This window comes from Buceros rhinoceros, unplaced genomic scaffold (genome assembly GCF_000710305.1).
Source record: "Buceros rhinoceros silvestris isolate BGI_N320 unplaced genomic scaffold, ASM71030v1 scaffold11080, whole genome shotgun sequence".
NCBI classification, from domain to species: Eukaryota; Metazoa; Chordata; class Aves; order Bucerotiformes; family Bucerotidae; genus Buceros; species Buceros rhinoceros.
Genome location: NW_010390208.1, coordinates 73332 through 96366, shown reverse-complemented (window position 1 = coordinate 96366; position 23035 = coordinate 73332). Strand labels below are relative to the sequence as shown.

Here is a 23035-nt window from a genome sequence, read left to right as displayed (position 1 = left end):
CAGGAATGCGGCAGAGGCCATTTACGTTTCACAAGGAATCCTTGCAGGGTGCAAGAGTGCACTAGTACTTTAAATGCCTTCTGAAAGAAGGGTGCAATTAAAAGAAAACTCCCCTTCCTCTAAGATACCCCCAGACCTTTCAGCATTTATAATCTTCTCTCTTTGGCAGCTTAGTGAGAAATATTCTACTGCCAAGTATGCCTGGAGGTGGGGGTATTACAAAATGTTTGAAAATGGCTGCCTTGGGTGTCAGAATATCAAATATGGTACTGATGACTTTTGTGCCTTTCCCCCCTTACAACCCAATGTTGGTTTCTCACCTTCTTGTAGAGAGAGAAATGAATCGTTAGTTTCGACACCTCTGCAACAGTAACGTAACTTTTTAAAGCTTCCTCTGTCTGATTTTTCATCTAAGATTATGTTTTTTATGAGAAAAAGGGCAAGCAGCGGAATAAAAGCTGACCACAGAAACACATTTCAGCAGAAAGGTTTGCCGTGAATTCTAACCTTAAGAAGTGGATGGATGGAATTGGAATGTTTCCATTTAGAGAAATATCCAGTGAGCATCACGGGGAAGAAATTTTAACAGCAAAAAGCTCTTTTCAGCTGAGTATATTTTAACCACAAGAACTCTATCCAGCCCCAGGAAGCAGAGATGTATTCGTGTAAGGGTAATTTAAGGTGCTAGAAAACCCACAAGAAATGCAGAGATTTTTGAACCAAAAGCACTGCAAATGCTTGCAAATTTTAATCTGAAGAACAGAAGAAAACCTTGCACTTTTGCCATTCTAAGACAACTTGTGCCGTTAGTGAAGCCCTGAGGAATCAAAGGTGCTTAGATTACTTTTTTCTTTGCAGGGTATCCAGCATAAGTCAGACTAATTAGTAATTCATTAGTTCCAGCCCAACAATAAAGGTTCCCATAAGCATAATTTGTCAATAAAACAAATACACAAGCCAACCTAGAAGGGAAAATCTTATGGTCCACCCCGTAATGGGCACCTGAGTAGGCTTTCGGTCTGGTAAAAACTAAGTTTCTGGGGTTTATCTCAGAAGATGTTTTTTGGTGTGGGTTTTTTCTTTTTCTTTTTGGCTGCTTTTGTTTTGTTTTTTTTCCTTTTTTGATGTAGTCCATCAGGTCTGCAGTCAAAACCAACACTGCAAGTTTTGAACATTTTCAACACATTCTAACATTGAATAAAACTAGAAATCAGATCATAGCAAAGATTTCTGTTTGGGACAACCTCATTTTAAACTAACTAGAAACGACTGGATGGCATGAGCAAGTGTTGACTCATCTCCCTAAAAATGGGAAAAGGGAAAGAAAAACCCTCAAAACCTACTCTTGTTAAGGGTAGTGGAGACCTTAGGCTATAAAATGGCCAATGCAGCTAACTGCAGACAGGCTACAACCTGCAGAACTTGATTGCATGCAACAAGTTATTGAGGGAAATATCCAAATTTTAGACCAAGCGTGTGTTGCAGTGCACAGCTGGCATAACATTCTTTTTTCCAAAACTACGTGTCTGAATTGGAAACTAAAGCTGGAGACCTCAGTGAAGGAAAACTTGCATGTCTACAAGACAAATAATAAAATCCGTTTGTCATTCTTCCATCTTTGAAACATTTATCAGACTTGTAAAGCCCCCGCTAATGAAACTGTCTCGTCTTTAAATAGAAAAGACAAGCAGTTACACATAAAAGTAGAAACTCCCAAGCTGATCTGTAAACTTTGGTTTGCTGTCTCTCTGCTGTGACTGTTGTCTGCTATTCTAATAGAGGACACTTAAGAAACTGTGTCAACAGATGATAACAAAATTAGTAGAGGTAATTCCTAACTACTTTTTGAATGCCATTTTAAAATACAAAAATGCTTACCTGCTCTTCAGAAACCTCAGTAGGTGGAGGTGTGTCTTGTTCAGACGGGCCGTGATCTTGATAATTTGCATTATGTCTATGACGTAAAGGAGGAAACAGTCTATTCCAGTTAATCATCCCACCCTGAAACCAGACACTGCCGTCAGTCTTTGCAGAAAGAACTACAGATATTTTAAACAAAAATATCATAAATCCCACATAATACAAAAGGCGAACGTCTGAGTAAAATATTTTAAACAACAAAACCCGCTGCAGTCTCTTACAAAGTAAAAATTGTGACTGGTTACTGCTTTGCTAGTTATTAGAAGTAATCACTAAATAAAGCAAAAGTGCTAAGAAAAGGAGGAAAGGGTGTTTCACATCCATTGTGAATGATTTGGTTTACTAACAGTGCTAGATTTCTGAGGCTAAGGGTTGCTCCCCTTACTGATATGCAATTGCCTGGCAAGAGAGGCAACAGCAGGTCCTGCAAGAGCTTTGCAAGACTGCTGCTGGAGTTACTGGGAAAAAGAGCACAAGAAATAAGTGCGGGGAAAAAGCAAAAATGGATTCTCAGTGCAACCGCAAAACCACATCGGGAAACTCAGAATAAGCCCAACTTTCAGGATACCTGCGGTTTCCATGCAAAAGACTACTTCTGTGACACCAGTGCAACTGTTGCAGACGCAGAGACCACCTCACCTAACTTCCACCTATGAAATACCTTTGCAAAATCTGGCCTTATTCCAGTGCCAGAACATTTCCCAACTACGTAGTAATAGTGCAAACACACAGCAGTAATGTTCGTATCGCAGAACTGAAACAGTCTTCTAACAACCAAGCTTCAAGTCTTTTAATAATAAGATGTTCAGAACATAATACTAAAGAACAAATACTAAAGTACAAGACCTATAATCATCATCATCATCATCACCATGGCTTGGCTTCATGAACGAAGATTTGGGAAGGTCTTTTCCCCACGCTCACTGCAAGCGATGAGTGCACCCTTCGGGCCTGTGCGGTGGATTTTTTAGGTGAGGCACCAGCGTGCGCGGAACTGGCTCCACCCTTTACACCTGAGGTTCATCTGCCAGGGCCTAGCGAGCTTGGACGGTGACAGCGAAGTCCTCTGGTCATAGGTTTGGTTAGAGTGTCCTTCTCTCAGATGATGGATGCCTTACAAGGCTAAACGAGCTCCATCTGCCCAGGTTTGGAGTCAGAGCTGTCCTTCTCCTAGGATGGCTGCCCGAAGGGTAGTGAGCCCATCCTGCCTGTGGACACACTTTGTCTGACCCTTCAGTTGAGACTTGTCTGGCTTGGGAGACCCTACCGGAGGCACATGCCACCACCAGCACAGCTCTCAACCTCACAAGGGCACGCAAGCTCCTTCCCTACGGCAAGGGGGTGCCCATGAAAGAGTCGCTGCTCTTCCTCCAGACATCACAGACCCGGGCACGGGGCGGCCGGGGCCTGCCAAGAACAGGAGTCCTGGAGAGTAACAAGATCTATAATGTCCAGAAATACTTAATCCTCATTTTATTAGCTTAAACAAATATTTTTTTTTTAAGGCATTTTTTATCACACCAAAAAACCCACAGGCCCTGCAAGCAGGGAAGAGCAGCAAACCCCAAATCAATCTTTCCTATACAACTGTTAAAACATCTTTTGCAGTTTGTGATGCCCTTTTCCTCCTCCCCTTCTCCCTCCGTTACTAAGGAGAAAATCCCCCTCCCTTTCTGTATATATAGGGCATGGACTTCCTTCCTCTAGTTGCTCTATTTTAGTTCTATACTATCGTTTCTCAGAAGACCTTCCTCTTAAGAGAGTTTTTTCTTTTATTTTCTCAGCGAGGGCTTTTCCTGCCTTTATGTATCCCTAGAGCATTAAACGGTCTCTGCTCAATCCCATCATCATCAGTTAAACCTGCAGCTACACCAAAAAGAAAAAAAAACCACAAAGTTTTAGTTTTCTTGCCCTTTCCTTTGTTTTCTTCCTTTCTCTCCAAAGGAGACCCAACCAAGCCAGACACTGCAGGGGGCAGTGCAATAGCAGACTTAAAAGAGCACTTGGGGAGTGATGAGATTTTAAATGCTAGCTTGTGAAGTGTTCCAGTCCCTTGTATACTACAGTGCATTTTTCCTCTGAAGATGTGCAATAGCTGGGAGTCATCACCGGTTTTCAAGACATAGTTTCCACCGTTAGTGATTTTGAATTTAGAGAACGATTATGTATCTACATTTCTATTTTGTGTACTGTATAAAACATTTGCTTAGAAGTGATGAGGTCTTAACCAAGGGTCTCTGTAAAAGCCTTGCATTAGCCAAACAGCATAGCATAGCGAAAAGGAAAATTTTAAACCCAGAGAGGAATCAGACATTCTACTGACATCACTACCATTGCACTACTCTGTGGTCTTGGAAAATCACATGTCCTGTACTTCCCCGTCTATAATTTCCCTGAACTCAGAATCATGTCGAGTTTTAATTCATCAACTTTGAATTTCTGAAAGTCTACTAAGCTGTATAGTTCAGCAAGAACACTGCACTAATGCTGCATTGCCTGTTTTTACTATTTTGAAAAGACCTGAGGAGGAGAAAGTAACACTTCCACGGGTCATTCACATTTAACTGGTGAATTGAAGAATGTCAACAGGACTATGACACATTCCTTTGAAACACCATACAGCATAATGAAGGCATACAGAACACATGTATATGAAATATAAAATTGGCAATAGATGTATTAATTTAGCAGTATTCCAGTGTATCTGATGACTGAAGTAAAAATTTTTTTCCAGCTGTGCTCTCAGCTTCAATACTGAGCTGCCTATTCCAGTTTGGTTTTGCACCCTTCCTGTCCTGTGTGCTGTCACCTAACGCTACAAAGACGCTTGTCTACTTCCTTACCCTAAATTTAAAATACATTTTAAACTAATGTACACAGGATTCCTTACTTTCAATTAAAAAAAAATGCAGATTTCTTACAGAGGTAACTATTTAGTTTTGAAGGTTTACAGCAGATACCTTGAACTGCTGATGTGGACTGATATATTCAGAAGAGTTCTATGTGAAGACTGCCAACCCTTTCCCAAAAATTACAAACTAGACAAATTAGATCAAAGTAGCTGTGAAAAGATATTTCTCAGTGCCCTTAGAATATTTCAATTACCTTTGGAAGTTGTGATAAACATAACCCATCAGTTCTTAACTATATTAACGAGGTAAGAATATCCAATATACAACAACAGTAACTAGTAAAGGCTGAAGCTCTTAATGGCATGTGAACCCTGATGTTTAGGATCAATCCCAGCATTATGGTCCACTTCTCAATGGTGCCTTACTTTACAAACTGCACTAAAAGCAGGCACATCACGCTCCTTTGTCTTAACTGCAAGAAAGTTGTTTCCCCTCACAGACTCAACTCCAATTACAATGACACACACACACACAAAGTCAGGCTCAAAAGAGCAAAGATTCAGGGAACTTCAGCAGCAACTACCGGACTGGTACTGCGGCCAGTCCCATAGACTAAAGGTAAGGAAACATTAGGAAGTGCAGCTAATGTCTTAGATCCACAGGAGATGGAGATCAAGGCTATGGATTTCCAGTGTGGATGGTGACTGTGTAAAGACTTTCAGAAAACCTTAACCATCCCAGCAAAAATACATGAAGATCTGTGAATTTTAGACCCAAAGCAAACAGCAAAAAACATCTTGAGTAACAAAGTTAAAAAATGCACAGGAGGAGGTTTCCAGACCAATACTCTGCCTTGCCTCACAGAAAGTATTTTGCAGACCTCCCCATCATAATTTTATGATGATTTCTGTATTTCAGTGGTTTTTGACCACTAACACACTTTACTCTGCAAGCAGACAGGAAGATGTCCCATGGATATATCTAATCTGATGAATTTATTTTAAGCAATGCTTCTAAACCAGCTGAGAGTCCCTACTAGGCAATCAGCAAACAATATTTATGCATTTCACATAAATTAAATCAAGTATGTAAGCTCCTTTCCTGAGCAGCACCTTCAGTGACAAGTGTCTGCCAGTCTAATCCATTTAATGAAATCCAGGCAGTTCTTCTGTGATTCTGGTTTGTCAGTTTGTTATAAAAAGAATTAAGTTTAATACTAAATGGGTTTGGGGTTGGGACTTAACATGACTCAGGACTAGGTAAGGAGGGCGCATTAAACCTTTTACATCCAGAACCAGTTTCTACAACAGGCAGACTCAGGCTATCTTGCACTGAGATTATCTCAGGTGACATCTTCCTTTGTCCTGAATCTTAGGCATTGAGGAGCAGCAAATGCAGGTGCTGCTTCAAGATGAAAGGCAAACTGAGAGCCAAGGGTGACAACGAGGCAAGCAGAGGCTGTGACCTCACTGAAACATGCTGTGTTCCCAAAGGGTCCAAGTGATAAGAGCAAAGCAGGCCCAGGGACAGTAACCATGGTCAGCCTAAAATCCACATCTCCAGGCAGGTGTAAGATGAAGCCTGAAGTCAGTGGGTCAGGAGCAAGTTGGCACATGTGTATCCACAAAGCTCAGCAAGGACCAAGGGCAAGGAGCTGAACTTAAAAGCAACTCCCAGTCAAAGTGGGTGAGGTCCCAACAAGGCTTCTCACAGGTATTTCTCACACAAATCTGCTTCCTGGCTGACGAGCTGTACTGTACCACAGTTCACCCTTAGCACAGGTAGCCCACCTCCTAGAGAGCCTGTTGGTGCACTTGGGGACATGACATAAACCAATGCCTTCCCCCACTCAGTCCTCTGGCCTCTTGTCACGCTACCTATGCAAAGACAAAATTTCTTGTTCACGTCTGCTTCCTTAGTTCAGTTTTTCCACACCCAATTGTGTGAATGCTGCAAGACTTACTATAGCAAAAGGAAATTTCTTTTGGCATATTTAATTCCTCCATTGCTTTGTTTGTGCTGCAGGATGAGAGGCTTGAGGAGGCCTCCTCTGCTTATGGCGTGAAAACAGCACCAAGCTCACTGTAGTCAAGAGGCTGAAGGTTCTCATCAACTTGCATGCACTGGTCCCAGTCCCTATAGTAGGATGCTATGAAGGACTTCTAGTCTTCATTGCCAGCTGTCATACTTGTTCTCATGGCATTAATCAGACACTGTTTCGGAAGTCCTGACTGCTGTGCTACTAGGAAGAGACAAACACTAAAAAAATTCAGGCTACATACTACCATTCATAAAAATACTTCGTACAAACTGGTGACTGGGCCCTTTTTTCTGTCTGCAACATTTTTCACATGTCATTAGGAAAAACACTTGACAAAAAGACCGCTTCGTTAACTCGACTAAAAGGGTGTCGGACACACCTATGAAAGACCTACAAACCTTTCCCCCTTCCTTACTCCTAGGATTTTTAACTGAAGAAAAGTTCTATTTCCTTTGGTTAGCAGTGCAAAGACTGGGCGAATCAATTGACTGTAAATTCTTTATTGTTGTCTGATAGGAGACAAACATACCAAGGAGACCATTTTATTGGCCTCCAATAACTCACTACTAGAAGTGGATTAGGAGAACACTGGTGATGTTGGAACTTCTGTTACAGAAAGACAACAAACCGGTCACAAGTTTAGATGACCAAGAATCAGATTCAGGAATGGACTGGATTAAGGGAATGGGAAAACAGCAGCTCTTCATTGCGGAAAAGGTTGTGAAGAAATGCCATATTGATGACTTATTCTTGGATAGCTGCCCGGGCTTTAGGTACTGAAGTTGTGTCTTATGAGGTCACATCCTTGACGTTTTGGGGTTTTTTGTTCTGTTTTGGGTTGTCTGGGGTTTTTTTTATGGCTTTGGGGACAATACTGTTTACAAGGAAAGGAGTATCCTCCTTGGATAAGGAAGAGCTAGCAAATGTCTCTGATTGTACAGCCCGCTAAAAACCTCAGTTATGCCATTTATTTTCATGTAATTTCCTTCCTCTCCTTCTGAAAAACAGCTCTACCCGTTTCCCATATACATACCTGCCATGGCATATTTTGTAAAAGCACTTCTTACCCAAAGTTTGACAATTAAAAATTTTGTATTATGGACAATTAATAAATATCCAGTTAAGTAGCTGTCACATCTCCACATATTTTAATTAGACTAATTTCAAGAAATTTAATTTAAGGAAAATGCTTTATAAAAATCCTCTTGAAAGTGATGCATGTGAATAAGATATTTTGATGTTATCTCATGTATATGGTTAATGCCAATTCGCCATCTGTTTGCACAAACAGGAAGCACCTCCTGATATCTGTCCTGTTCACCTTTTCTTAACATAACAACCGCAGCACAAGAAAAAAAAGGAAACTGCTTTGCATTTCATCTTTTAAAGTAACACTTCTAAAGTTTGCTACTCTGCATAGGAGCCATGAACTTGGTACAGACATAAATATTGCCTTCTTTCATATAAAGTTTCATTTAAAAAAATGTACTGAAAGAAACACTTACTTGCTTTTCAGACATAATTTTTTCTACAAATTATTAACTCTAAAGTACACATACTGATGATATAAACAAAGAAAAAGCATAGCCATGAATGACACGATGATACCTGCTGCCCTAAACACTACGTAAGAAAGATCAATGGCAATGGTGAAATTTTCAGTAGACTTATTCAAATGACTAGCTTGTCGCTTCTTGTGAGGGCAAAACTGTTCTGTTTTTTCGGTTGCACTTGTTTTGTTTTTATTTTAATAACTTCTTTCTTTTGAAAGGGGGTAGAAATGTAACAATATTAGTGTTCTGAGCATCATTCTTAACGATGGAACAAATTTTTCACCAAGGAAAGCACTCCAGCAATTTCTAATGATATTCCAATTTCCTCTTTAAATTTATCCTACAGACAAGTCTCTTTAACCAAGAGGCTTTGTCTCCAAGTCAGTTGCTGCATCCTGAACTTTGATGACTGCATTGTCCCAGAGGAGCTCATGTGTCACAGAAGTTTGGAAATCCATATGTGGTCTTTTCTGAAGCCTGATCAGCTATTTCCTTTGAAATCTAGGAGGAACACCTTAATCTGGCCTTGGAAGCTGCTTGAGAGACAATGGGAGGGATTTCAGCACAGGCACAATACGTTCGCGGTAACAGAAGCCAGAAATGCCAATGGGCAGGCACATCTGGTCTTTGGAGATGAGGTGGGAATGGCTGCTTCTGCTACTGCATTCAAGGGAGGTGCAGAGAGTTGTGTACTTGAGTACTCGTGCACGCCCAAGCACTTGGCCTCCTAGAGCACTGCTTGTCACACACGACAGGAAGGGCTGCCATAATTCAACTCGGACACACGACTGGCTGCCAATAAGTTAAGAGCTGTGTAGGTGTTTCCAAAAACTGGAGGCTGGCTCAGAACACTGAAAGAGTGAGACTACTCTGCGTTTAACCTGTTACAGTAAGGGTAAATACCTATTCTGTTCCAAACTGTGGATCACAGTAACATTCACGTTCCGTTACTGCTGTGATGTGGTAATTCAGCCAGAAAGGGATGGATCACTACGCCAAGAAGAAAGAAATAAATTTTCTATCAAGCAGAAGATAAAAGACAGTATTTCTTGAGAACTGATGTTACTCATTTGTCCAGCATCAGGGAAATGTGGAGCAGAACTCTCAGACTTCGTTTGCAATAATAAACAGGGATATGGATTTTCTCTAGACAGTAAAGACAGACTTCAAAGCACTTACTTTTCCAAACTTCCCAGCTTCCCCTGCTTGTGTGAGCTGTTCTTCAGCCAAAATGGGCTCTTGCTGATGACGTGACATCATAGATACAGTCAGGGCTACATCAGGTGAAAACATGCATCCATGCCATACTATTGTCAGTGGGGCTTATCACTTTTTCTCACAGAAATCTCAGGTATATTTTGGTAAGTTCACATTACTAAAAATTTATCTTTATAAGTGAATGCCTTGTGAGAGGTGAAGCTGTCAGTCATAATTATCAGCTGAATTTTAAAGGAATGACATGATATGGAACTGTTTTTACATTGAGCATTCAACACTTGCTGAGTGAGTTAATCGGGGGTGGGGTGTTGACTGGTGACATTGGACTATTAGTAAGGCACGATGATTAGACTCATAACCCTTCATTCACCTCCTGTGCACAAACCTTTTCAAACAGTAGTAAGCAATAAGTAGAGGCTAAAACAATAGTGAGAAATCAGAGTTCCAAAACTGTCTTGATTTGACAAGCTGAGATAACAAACACTGGGCACAATGAAAACTCCAAATTTTCCAGCATACTAGCATAAACACATACTTGAAGATATAAAGGGCTAGTCTATGATGATGAAGGGAAAAATCCCAGATTTTGGGATGTAAAGATTTAAGTTCTGTCTTAGGTTGCAAATAGGAGGGACTTCCATTTGTTGACATCCCAAAGTCAACACAGAAGGTGTCACGCTTGCAACACTGGTGAAACTTTCCTATCTATTATGCCTCTTAAGGCAGCGCATCACGGAACTGGCTTGCAGTTGTTATGTGCTAATACCAGAGTTGTAGTTAGAAAACCTGAATACAAAGACCACTTACTATCCAAACCACATGCTTCTTGTCTACTATGTGCTCTGGAAGATGACACTAGGAAGAAGAAACAGCCCATCAAGACTCTCACAGTGCAGACTGTAAGGACAAGAGAAGCAGCCCTGGCATCCAACAATTGACCACCTCCCAAACTGGATGCCTTATTTGTCCCATGGTCAAAGCTAAAAATGAAAGGACAGGTACTGATCAAAAGAAATTTGTATTCTTTAAACAGGAATTGATCAGACAACAGAGAATTAAACACTCTGGAAATGCCTGGGGAGATTTGTATGCCGGGAACCTTTTTATGGGAAACTGCCTCAAGTTAAATTGTCAGAGGAACAGAACACGGAACAATCCCATAGAAGGAAAGAGATACTCCTCAAAAAATTATTTGCCTTGAAATAAAACAGTATTTTCCTCTAGGAAGTTGTTCAACCACTGCTTCTTTAGGGAAATTGATTACAAATAAACCAAATTCAAAGGCTATAGCTCAAAAGCCCAGTCAGACAGAAAGAGAATTTCATAATTCCAGTCCAAGAAAAAAAATTACAGTTCAATTTGTGAGTGGGGTGCTACCAAGAAGTAGAAATCAGAGCCTTTTGACTGTGACAACTGGCTGTTAATGACACTCATTCAGCTTATTCTAATAGTACTACTAGTGTCTGTCCGCCAAGTTCCATGAAAAAGACAGAAAAACAAAGTGGTAATCTGTAGAGAAAAGAGTCATAAACTGTTCATTTCCTGGATCAGCACCAAGACAGACAACACTTTTAATTTCACACCTAGAATCTACGAAAAAGATATTCAGAAAAAGAAAACAGAAATATCCAAGTAGCAATGGCCTATCAACTGCTGCAAATATGTTATCGAAATTAAACAGGAAAAATCCAGAGTTCACACCTGCCAGCATCAGCAGTACATACAGTTTTTACACGTAACAACTTCTAAGAGCAAGGCTCCCTCTTTAAAATAAAACCAGGCTTATTCTCAACACAAAGAAAACATCATTAAACAATTACAAAAAATAAAAATAATTAAGATTTGAAAATGCCAGAAGAGTGCCAGAAAGCAAGGGATGAATTAAAGACTCACTGAGGTCTGAAGAAGAAAATAGTGTTTTATCTACAAAAATGGAAGCTGTCTGTGATTTCAAAAAAGGCTTGGGGTGTGTCCACACATGTACATCAGCATGAAGAAGGGAAGAATGAAGGAATACTGAGTCTAAATTTAGCCACGCTGATTATTGCTGAGGCACACATGCTTCGTTGATGGGCTGAAATAAACATATAAATCACTTATTAGTTAACCAAATTCTTTAAGAATATAATGTCACATCTTGTACACACACATCCCAGGAGTCTGAGCTCAAATAACTCTTTTTATCCTATTGGTACCCTACTTACAGTTGTTTCTGAAGTTTATGGCAAATTTGCTAATGGCAGTTTCCACCCAATTACATCACAAAATCCTGAAGTAGCCTTAGGTAACACAGACTAGTTGGAATGGAATCGTAATTAGAGAAAAAGACTTTGTGTAACACTTGGTTGAAAATCTCACCTGTTTATTCAAGCAAAGCAGCCTGGTAGATTCCTGACACTGATACGTACATCTGTGGAACAATATGAACAAGCTGCTTTGTGGGAGCAAGAGTTTATATGAACCCAGATATGTATAAAGGTTGCAGAAGGTCTTCAGGGTTCAAAATGTCTGTCTGAAGGACTTGTTATTGGTACGCAGACTTGTGAAGTTATTCAAGGAGACTTTGTGTAAGTGGTATCTCTCAGTGCTAGTGGGAGAGCTAAAGAATACGCTCAGATCTCATTCTCGCACTTTTTTGAGAAAGCAGAAGATGACTGCCTGGCGGTATATTCACTGAGGGATTTTCTTCAACCATTGTGAATAAGGATAACATTCCTGAGAAGAAATTCTTGTGCCAGGAAATTCCTTTCTCCATTAATCTATTTTTCCCAAGGTCAGGAGTTTACTGCTTAGATATAACGACAAGGTAAATCAGCAACCTAACCTCAAAGTCCTTAGTTGACAAAATGTGAAACGTGTACATTTCTCAGGATATGAGACTCCCTATAACAATAAAGACACTCGGTGTGCCTACCCGCAGAGCACCTCTCCAGTGTCTCGGGAGAAAGATATCTAACGAATGAACAATTAGAGGAAGTCACATTGTTGTAGAAGAAGTCTGGTCTTTGCAAGCAGTAGAATCTCATATAGAGATGCCATTGATATGATAAGAATCAAAGGAGAGAGGGCCTCACTGAAAAGTAATAGCAGCTGGAATAGAAGAACAAAGTGACAGGAGGGAAGAGACAAAAAATAAGCTTGAAGTGGAGGATAGGGCAGAAAAGTAGTAGTGAAATGAGGATTTTCATATACGGTTGTAGGCTTATCACAGAGCCTGGAGTAACCTGGTGAATCTCTTCTGAGCCAAGAAACTGAAAAGAAACCAAGAACCAACCAGGCAATATGGTGTCTTTAACATGTACAGCATGAATGAAGGAATAAATATTTTGTGGATACAAAGCACATTTTTTCAAGATGAAGGGACTGAGGTTCATAGACTGCCTTTCCTGAATGAGCACAAGGATGAGTGCTCAAAGGAGAAGTGGCATTTAGTTGTCAACAGAAGGTGCTGACCACCTTTTCTACAACTTTCTACCAGCTTCCACATATCCATCTTGAGTGACAACAGCATTGTCAATAATACCTAGGCATGGACTCCTCCCTTATGTATTTGCAGTTTGGTTGCCTGCCAGCTTCCCTCCACATTTCTCAATAGGAAGTGAAAGTGAAGTTGACTCCCTGCTACCACACTGGTGCACAGATGCAGCAGCTGCTTCCCTTTTCCCACCAGGGCTTTCATTTGGGTTACAGAGAGATAAACTTTAGAAAAATGCTAGGAAATGAAAGAGATAAAGAAACAGATAAGTCAGAAGAGTAAGACCAAAATATTAATTGAGTTATTACAGTAGTGAAAGGATAAAGTAGTGCCCAAAGACCTGAACTACGTCTTGATGAACAAGAGGAAGCCAAGAGGCTTTCATCCATAAAATTCCAGGAGCTTCATGATGCATCAGCAAATTATTACTGGTAGTGAGACATGATGGGAGAGAACTTATCCCAAAGCAAAGAAGGATTTTGTACAGCAGCAAACACAAAGTATGGGAAACAATAGAGATGAAGGGCAAGAGATGATGAAAGTGTGGGAGGAAAATGGCATAATGGGGAATGAAAATGTGAAAGTGATAGGAAGGGTAAAAAGAGCTCAGATAACAGGAAAAAAAGAAAAATAGGATAAATTACTTAAATTAGAAAAGAGGATAGACAAAGAGTGGGAAAGACCTAAGAAACTAAAGTTTTAAAAGCAACAAAACAGCAAGCTGGTATTTTTTGAGGCAATGAACACATATGGCACACACTTGATTCTACTGCCTCAAAAGGTCATAGAGGGCTCAGCAATTCTCCTTTTGTGACAAGTTCATCATTCCTCAGGAGTCTTCGTGGAAAAAAAAAGAACAGAAAGTTTTCAACATGCACACTATCATCTGTTTAATGGCTGTATCCACAGCAATGAGAAATCAAGACAAAAATCAGTTACCATGCAACCACAGTCCCCCGAGAAATTAGCAACGTAAGGTTTTTTTTTTCAGTTTCTAACAACATATTCAGACACCGTACCACTGAACATTCAAGGGCTGAAATGAGGTACATCAAGTAATGAAGTTAGTGGTTTACATTCAAATTCATCACGTACTCAACCTACTCCTCGAAGTTAGGGGAGTCTGACAACCCAGCACTCACACACAAAGCTCCGTGCTTCAGGCTCCTCCAGACCAGAATATTTCAGCTAGAGAAAGACTGGGAAAGGTAAAGTTCAAAGAGTTGTCAGCAAAGAAATTCTGGGTTGGTTGTTTTGCTTCTTTTGGTAGAAAGTATCCAAAGTGAATTCTGCTTTGGATGAAAAAGCTCAGTGAAAAGCAGAAAAAAAAAAAAGATAAAATTATTTACGTGCCAGCATCTTGAAAGTACAACTTATGAGAAACATTTTTTTCCCAGGTTTTTTTTTTCCATTTTTAAAAAACCTTTTACAATTTTTGTGTTGGCTGGCATAACTTCTTAGGCTCACATTCTTCAGAATTTCTTGCAGACTTGAAGAATAAGCTTTCTACAGAAAGCATCTCTTTGAGAAAGGGGCCTCCTTAGGGCCAGAACAGAGTTTGCCACATTGCTCGGACAATGGAGCACCATCAAAGCCACCTATCATGTTCTTGTGTTCTCCTTCCATAGTGCTACCAATATACAGGGAAGTTACACTGTCTCTTTTCTCAGATGAACTGGAGAGTAGACAAGTAGGAGGAATGAGCAGAGCACCTTGTCAAGGGACAGCTAAACAAAATTATTGCACTATGGCATACACAGGAAAGTTAAAGTTCACTTCCCTTGCCACACAAAACAGAAAGAAAATGTTAATTTCTCTCACCTATTGCACATTGCCTAAAGAAAACATTATGAGACTCCAGTAAACTGCACAATGTTGTCCTAGGATATAATTTCAAGCCACATTTGATGACTGATATATACTTCACACTTTTATTATTTTCAGTTTCACCAAAAAGCGTCTTAAGAAACTGCGCTGCATGCTTCATCAGCTTCACTCCCACAGGTAAAATTAACATCTAAATTCCATCTGTAACATGATCTGTTCAACTCCACTGTCTTCAAATTATATCTTTCCAAGCCTCCAAAGACAAAAGAATTGATCAAGTATGGCAATCCAGAAAACAGTTTTCAATTTAAAATATTATGGTGAGACTGAAATTAGCCTGCTCTTAATTTTCACCACTTTATCTCAATATTTGTGAATGATACTTTTTGTGATTTAGTTGATGGCCTCTAAATTCTGTGACTCATTAAAAAAAAAGCTGACCAAAAGCTTTCATGACATATCTTTTCTAAAAAGCCTCTCTGAAACATTCACACATTGATCCCATTGGCTTCTAATTACTGGTTTTACAGACTAGCACTACCAGTTAACTAAATGCTGCACTCAAGTTAAAGGCTAAACATGAAGGTAACCTGAAAGCGTTTGGGTGACTTGTAGAGAGAAGCGTCATACTGATGCTCAAACAATGTTAATTTATTTTACTTAAACCTCTCTGCCTTTTTAAAGAACTGTTTTTGAAGTCAAACATGAAAAGTCATTTTTCCACTGTCATTGTTAGTAGCCAAGGAAAGGAGATGAGAAGAAAATGTTATTGACTCTTCTTTTATCATCTACTGTTCTGAACTTATTTACCACTGTCTGCAATTAAAGATATATTATTAACGTTGTCCTTCATAACTGGAAACAGTTTCTTCCTCCTAACTGAAGAAACCTGGCTGCACTCTTCCCAGCAGCTTGTAGCCCAACAGACACTTTCAATTCATTTTCCATTACAACGGCAATGTTCAAGAATTGAGTAATTTCTTGTTCATTTCTTATGTTAAAACTGATAAACATTCTAATAGGAATAGAGAAAAGTAGATTAAGATCTTTCTACCTGAGGAACAATTTCATCAGATTGAAATGTTAAAAAATTAAGGAAAACAGAATTTTTAACGAGGGACTGGAAAGAAAGATTCATACTCCAATTGTTGACTAAAGCTTTATGCCATCACACCTCTAATTCTGGCAATATATTAACAGTAACGTAGCTACACCTACATGCACTGCACTACCTTGAACACAAGGAGAACTTGTATATCAGCACAGAACTGTTTTTCAGGCAGAGGAAACTCAGTAAAGACCTCAAATTGCTAGGCTGTAATTAAATTATGAGCAGTATATGTTCACACAGAGCAACCCAAGGCCTATGTTGTCCACCAAGTCTGATAGAGTAGTAACACATACATGTAAGATAGAGGAAAAAGTGAACTCAGACACTATCTGCCTTATTTTAGTAGCCTATAATGTAATGTATGGGAACACCTGCATTTGCTGGTTTGACTAAAACGGCAGAAAAAAGGCACTACTACTCTATTCCATAAGGAAATAAAACCAGAGCATTAAATGCAGCAAACAGAAAGTTCCTGTGGTTCACCTTCATAAGAAAGTTACGAGAATTTACTTTCTGCACTTTCTTCAATGGAACAAGCCTTATTCAAAGTAGGTCTGCAAACAAAGGAGGTATGTAGACAATTTCCAGCCTCTCTGAAAAGGATGCTTACAATACGTTTTGACTTTCTAACTTTCCACAATGGCTCTTACTAAAGACCACCGAGAGGCAATCACTTTACCTTTCAAGCTCATTTTTGGTGAAAGAATGCCAGAAGTACTGATATCCTTATAGGCTTGTCTGACATTCTGCTTACATCTTGTGAAGCAGCTTTAACACATAAAGCCAGATAAAACACTTAAATGGCTATTAGCCGTTCAACCGTGTATGAAAGACTGATGGAGAAGAATAAGGAAATACATTAAATCTAAGAAACAGAAACCAAATAAGATATATGAACCAAAATTGTGTTTTTCCTATAACTTCATATAATCCTTACAAAATCTATATTAATACCTGCTGCTGCCTTTGCCGCCTCATTTGGGCAACCTGAGACATCATGATCTGACGATCCAGTAACTCCATTCTCTGCTGCCTCTGGATGTCAACTGTTGCTCCCATTCCCACTCGAACTTCATTCGTTGGTTCCGCAGATGAGAAGATTGGTTCAAGAGTCCAAGAAAATATCTTTGCTACCCAGCTGGGTACACAAAGAATTCGATGAACTTTTAATATACTGCTATTGTAGCAAATCCCAGAAACCTAAAACCAAAAATGAAATGTTAAAAAAAACAAAACAAAACAAAAAAACCCAAAACAAACCAGAGCAAAACCTTAAATATGCCAAATTTACTTTTCATTTAGCTGCAGATAGCAGTTAGGTCTTTCTGGTTTTTAAAGCATATTTTGTTGTATTTACCCAGAGTTGTCAGTCAAGAATCAGAGAAAGAATAGGGGATTTCTGTACCTCCAACTTCCCCACAAGTACAGACTACTACTTATTTAAATTTGTGTACTGCAGTGCCTGTGACTCAGAAAGCTGCTTCGGGTATTTTGCTCACTGCCGAATTTGAGCCCAGACCAAGCAACCCTTTCTCAGAAAGGTCAAATTCAAACAAAAATTTTCATTTCTAGTAAGTGTTAGCTGCATGCTGAGCTGAGAAGATTAAGGGTGCCCTAGAGGACACTGAAGCATTGTGAACACTCCTTAAAAAACCATCTCCTTTAAGCCTTCTGCCCCCACCACTCAGGACTCTTGTTCCAGTAAAAGCAAAAGCAAAGCAGCTGATTTTAAGTCAAATCCAAGAGTAGGCACAGACTTATTCCAAACAGAATCCATCTACCTTCTAGGAGGAAAAAAAAAAGGTTCAAATCCCAGTTCATTAAAAACTGTGAGCTATGAGGAAGGAGTTAAATGGCATGGAATAAGAGGGAGGCCATGATCTCTGGCATCATAGTGATAGCTGCATTTAACATAAATTTTCTATATTCAAAGACATGTCCTGACTGGACTCCAGGAATCACAGGGTGCTGGAACAGAAGCTTCTTGTGACCTCAGGAATTCTTTCCTCAACTCTAGTGAAACTGTTCCAGATGACTGTAAGTCCATAACCAAAACAGGCATATCACTGGAAACTAAGAACTGTAACTACAAAAGAGTAAGCAGAGGAAAATTCGTATCACTTCTGCAATTCATCTACTTTTAGTATGTAGGACTTGAGATCTACCTAGCAAGAGGGTCCCTCAGAAGCTAAGCACTTGGTCCCAAGAGAGTTATGTAGATAGTCTCCCCGCTCAAGAAACTCTAGATTGTAGGGCTACCAGGAAGGTAACTTTTGGGGGAGCAAGAATTACTGCACCAGGTTGCAAATATTACACGCACATTTAATTTGATTATTTCTTAGATGCAAAATGCACAAGCAGCACTGGAACAGATAACATTTTCTTCCTTCCTCCCACCTTGTATCATTAGGCTATGGAGCCAGGCCCCCTTTTCGGTCCCAGGGATTCTGCATTCCTAGCTGCACAGTTGTAACCAGGAAGGGAAGGTGCTCCCACTCAAAATACTTTGCCCAACATCACACCAGCATTCCCTCACTTCTTCCAAATGTCCCTCCCAACTATGGATCTCTGCTCACTCTTATCACCTACAGTCCTTTGTTAAGGTCTAATGTTTTCAGGGCACCCTAAATCTTGAACAGGTTCAAAAAGTTACAAGAGCAAAACAAGGCATGTGGTGATAGGAAAATCTACGACTCTCTGAATATATGACAAATCTTTGCACGTGTCTGAACACATTAACCACAAACAGAATCGTTCTCTTATCAATTCAAGACAGAAAACACAGCAAAGAGATAGCAGCAAGCGTGTCTTTAGTGTCAGTACTTTGGGACTTGTTTGTCTCAGAAGGGAAAGCGTGCTGCAAGCATCAACTAGTAGGTACATCAGTAAAAGCATTCTTACACTTTTCTAAGTAAAGATGGCTATTCATAGAATCACAGAATCATTTAGGTTGGAAAAGACCCTTAAGACCATCAAGTCCAACAGTTAAACTAACACTGCCAAGACCACCACTATTCCACGTCACTAAACACCACATCCACACATCTTTTAAATACCTCCAGGGATTGTTATTTAACTTCTTCCTAGGCAGCCTGTTCCAGTGCTTGACAACCATTTCAGTGAAAAAATTTTCCCTAATATCCAACCTAAACCTCCCCTGGTGCAGCTTGAGGCCATTTCATCTTGTCCTGTCGCTTGTTACTTGTGAGAAGAGACCAATACTCAGCTCACTACAACCTCCTTTCAGGTAGTTGTAGAGAGCAAGTAATTCCAGAGCATTTAATCAGATGAAAAGGCTTTATAAGGCTAAAAGTTTATGGACACTGATAAAATGCAGAACGGTACTTAGCACTGTGTGTGAGACTCATACACATGGCTCCTACCTGCCATCCTAGCTTTGCTGAGCTCAATGGAGTAGCATGCTTGGTCTGCAGCTAATGCACCAGTTGCAGTGGGCTGTCTTACCCCTCCTTGCTTCTCCTAAACAGCAGACTAGTGTCTTGGCCCCTCCCTTAGACAGAAACTCACTGCATAACCCAAACATAAGGGCATCTGTGCTCACAGATCAGGAAGTCAAGAAGTTTGACAATATAAAGTTCAGAGTAAAAGCTAAAATAAAAAGCACCTGGTGAAAGAACAAGACAAAACTGTGTGGGACTAGCAGAAGAGAAGTGTATCTTCTACATATCGTTGTCAAGAAACTTACTATGGCCCAGTAATCGTGTGAGACTGCAATTCTTCACAAGTATAAAAAGATAGAAGGACAGACTCATCTGTCAAGAGCAACAAGTGTACACTGGCAATCCACCTTGTTACCCCCACATCTGTTAGGATTTCAGTGCCACTCCCTTTCTTCCTTGATTTACTACTCCAGTTATAAAGCTATTAAATGGACATATAAGACACTGTAAATATTGTGTTCGGTTTTGACAAATTTTCAAGAAATTTCATGTAGTAAGGAAGAGATATCTATTTGCATATTAACAATAAAACCAGAATGGAGACATTTGTAGTTAAAACAGGTCTCATGACTCAGTCTGGTTTAGTGTACGCACTCATCTTAACGTCAAGTATTTCCAAAGAACTTCCTCTTTAGGTGGTTCATATGGAGAACTTGATATAAATAATTAAAAAAACCCCCAAGCTTTGACAAAGTATAAAGTAACTTTTTACACCATTTTTGACAGAGACAGTAGTGAATTTCTAGTATTTAGTATTTAAGAGTATTTCTAGTATTTAAGTATTTATTTAAGTATTTATTTAAGTATTTATATTTCTAGTATTTCTAGTATTTAAGAAAGGAAATCAGCTTTGTTTATGCAGTGAAGACAATCTCAACTTCAGCACTGTACATCATCAGAGTACATCAGATTGAAGGGCTACCTCCCCCAACAGGTAAGCCTCCAGAGTACTTTAGTCTCTAAAATGTCATCACAGAAAGACACTGCAGTTAAGTTCACATTGTCAGATGGAGAATTTTTGGGTGGCAACATAAAATGCATCTTCATTGTTTTCTGTTAGTCACACCACCATAACCTACAACCCTCATCCACCATATCATATGAGACACAATGCTAAGCAAAGGAAATGGAGTATGCTGGAAACTGGCATGCTGAGAAAAAAAGAGCGCTTACAGTTTTCCAGTTTGTTAACATCATGACTTACTACCGCTCCTTCACATGAACCGTCCTGAACTCTCCCTACCCCTGTATAAAGCCCAACTTGCCCTCCCCTTCTCTCATGTTGTACACTTTTCAGAAAAACATAGGTAGCTGTAGTTTCTCTTCTACATTAAGTAAATCAAACATTGAAGTTCTCCGATATTTTAAATGACAAAGACACTTATGTTCCACTATGAACTGAGATAATTAAAATCACTGTACTTCATTAACACTAAAAAAGTAAATCAAATGGAAAAAACAGTAGGCAGACTGGTGTAGAAAATTATTTTGCTAATGGTTAGAACTTGATAGCAAATAATCAAATATTTTGTTCTGAATAATTTTAAAATATTCATGATATGTATTTAAGACTGGTATTTTCAGACATTAACAAACTGAAAGCAAATAGCAGTATTAAGGTGATGTGACTTTTTTACTTATTTTATCTGCTTTATCTTTAGTATGTTTTGAATTCTATACAACTAGAATCAAAACAACAGGTTCAAGTTTGTGTCAAGATTCTGTATTTATCGTGATTAGAGGAACATATTTATCAAAGTAAGAGAGATTGTGTGAAAAACCACCCAACAAATAAAACCACTACACACGTGTTTTCAACTTGTAATTATAACCCGTAATGTAACTGTAACACAGTAGACTGTTTTGTTTGCGTTTTCTTTGTGGAAGCAGTTCCTAAGAGTGTAAACGGTCTCTTACAATACTCAGATTGAAAGAAAAATAAGATAATAATAACAATAATAATCATCATATCATGATGTTCAGTCTCCTCAGTTGACTGGGCTCATAAATTTCCCAGATACCTCGGAAGTTGAGTCCATCAATGCTATCTTCATTGGTCAGGAGCAATGATCAGATTCCAATTATTCTTTGTGTCCACGCAAGCATGACTGTACTGCCATTTCAGCACAGCACATCTATGCATAACTTGTACTTATGACCTAAGGATAGGTTCCCTTCGGTCTCTGCTAGAGTTCTGTAGTTCATCATCATGTTATTGTTAACCAAACCTCTTTAGATCCAATCATGATTTATTATGTATCTGCCTAGATGTAGACATCTGTAATTTAAAAGCCTCCTTATGAGCTGTTTGTTTAAAGTTGGTTTCATAGTCAACAGAGATAAACTGGCACTGTCAAGGTGTGACTCATCCTATGGTATATATCTCCAAAGTACACACACAGCTGAGTTTCTCTCAGGGATTTCCTCTCTAAACAGTGGTAACATTGTAGCCTTAATGGTGTACGTGTACAGGCTAGAAAAGCTTGACAGAAGCCATCTACCCCTTACTGAACCAGCTGGCACAGATGACCGAGTTGACTAGATTTTGGGCACACAAACTCTTCCTCAGATCTCAGAGATTAGAAAATGTAGAAGTGAAATACAAACTGAAACTAATATCCATTTTTCTGCAGGATCTGAGAAGCCATGGATATAAAGGGAAAATATCTTTTGACTCATTATTACCTTCTCTCCCCCTTCTCATTACTTTCTTCTTCTTCCAGAACTGGAAATACCTAAACTGAAGTGGTAGTTTGCAAAATGATTAAAAATTTATTTCACTACTATAAAAGCTGACAGTTCCAAACAATCTGTTCAGCCCAGCTAGGAATTCAAGAAACACTGACAAGAAGAAAAAAGTAAAGAAATCAAAAGTGTTGCAACACTTTCTGCATCTTTACAAACTTTCCTGAAAAAAAGCTAGAGTTATCCATATAATAATAAAAAAAACCATCCTGTAGTACTTGTGCTTTAATTTTGAATATCAGGTTTTGAAATTTTATCCGGGTCAGTATTTTTTCCCCATGTTTTTTATACAGTAAAACCTTTTGCTCCACTTTTTAGCACATCATCCTTAGTAATGTGCAATATGATCCGGCTGTAGAATAAAGACCTCTGTAGCACTTTGTTACATGGGTAGGCGTGTATATAGGACCTATGCAAGGGCCCTAGAGTGGTGCTCAAGCCTAAGCCAGAAACCCCTGCTCATGAAGTAGGCAGAGCGACCACAGGTCTATACAGAGCAGACCAGTGGATCTCCAGACAACTCCGATGGGGTGCTAAATGGGATTTCTTGATGATGTGGTCAATGACACTGGGTGATCAGCTCAAAATGATGTTTTGGCCTGCTGCACCACTGGTGTTTACACTCAGCCTTAGCCGAACAGCCAGTGGCAGTTTCAGCTCCGCCTAGGCACACTGATTTCAAACATGAAGGCTCAAATACCAGTTGCAATGAAACACAAGAGACCAGCAGGTTACCACTAAATAATCTATGCTCTCAGATTTATTTAAATTTTCCTAGTGATTTCTTCTAAGAAATATGTTTCTTGCTACTGAAAATGATAAAAATGTGTTC

At 39.4% G+C, this 23035-nt stretch overlaps 1 protein-coding gene across 1 annotated transcript in view; it reads right to left on the bottom strand.

Annotated features, from left to right (window-relative positions):
• The window catches only part of UBAC2 (UBA domain containing 2), an 86380-nt gene that overhangs the window by 2558 nt on the left and 60787 nt on the right, over positions 1-23035 (bottom strand). Inside the window, exons 6-7 of the mRNA XM_010136920.1 lie at positions 16952-17197; positions 1879-2001 (exon numbers count right to left, since the gene is read on the bottom strand). Of these exons, the coding sequence (XP_010135222.1) occupies positions 1879-2001; positions 16952-17197 (369 nt within the window). The remainder of the gene's footprint in view (positions 1-1878; positions 2002-16951; positions 17198-23035) is intronic.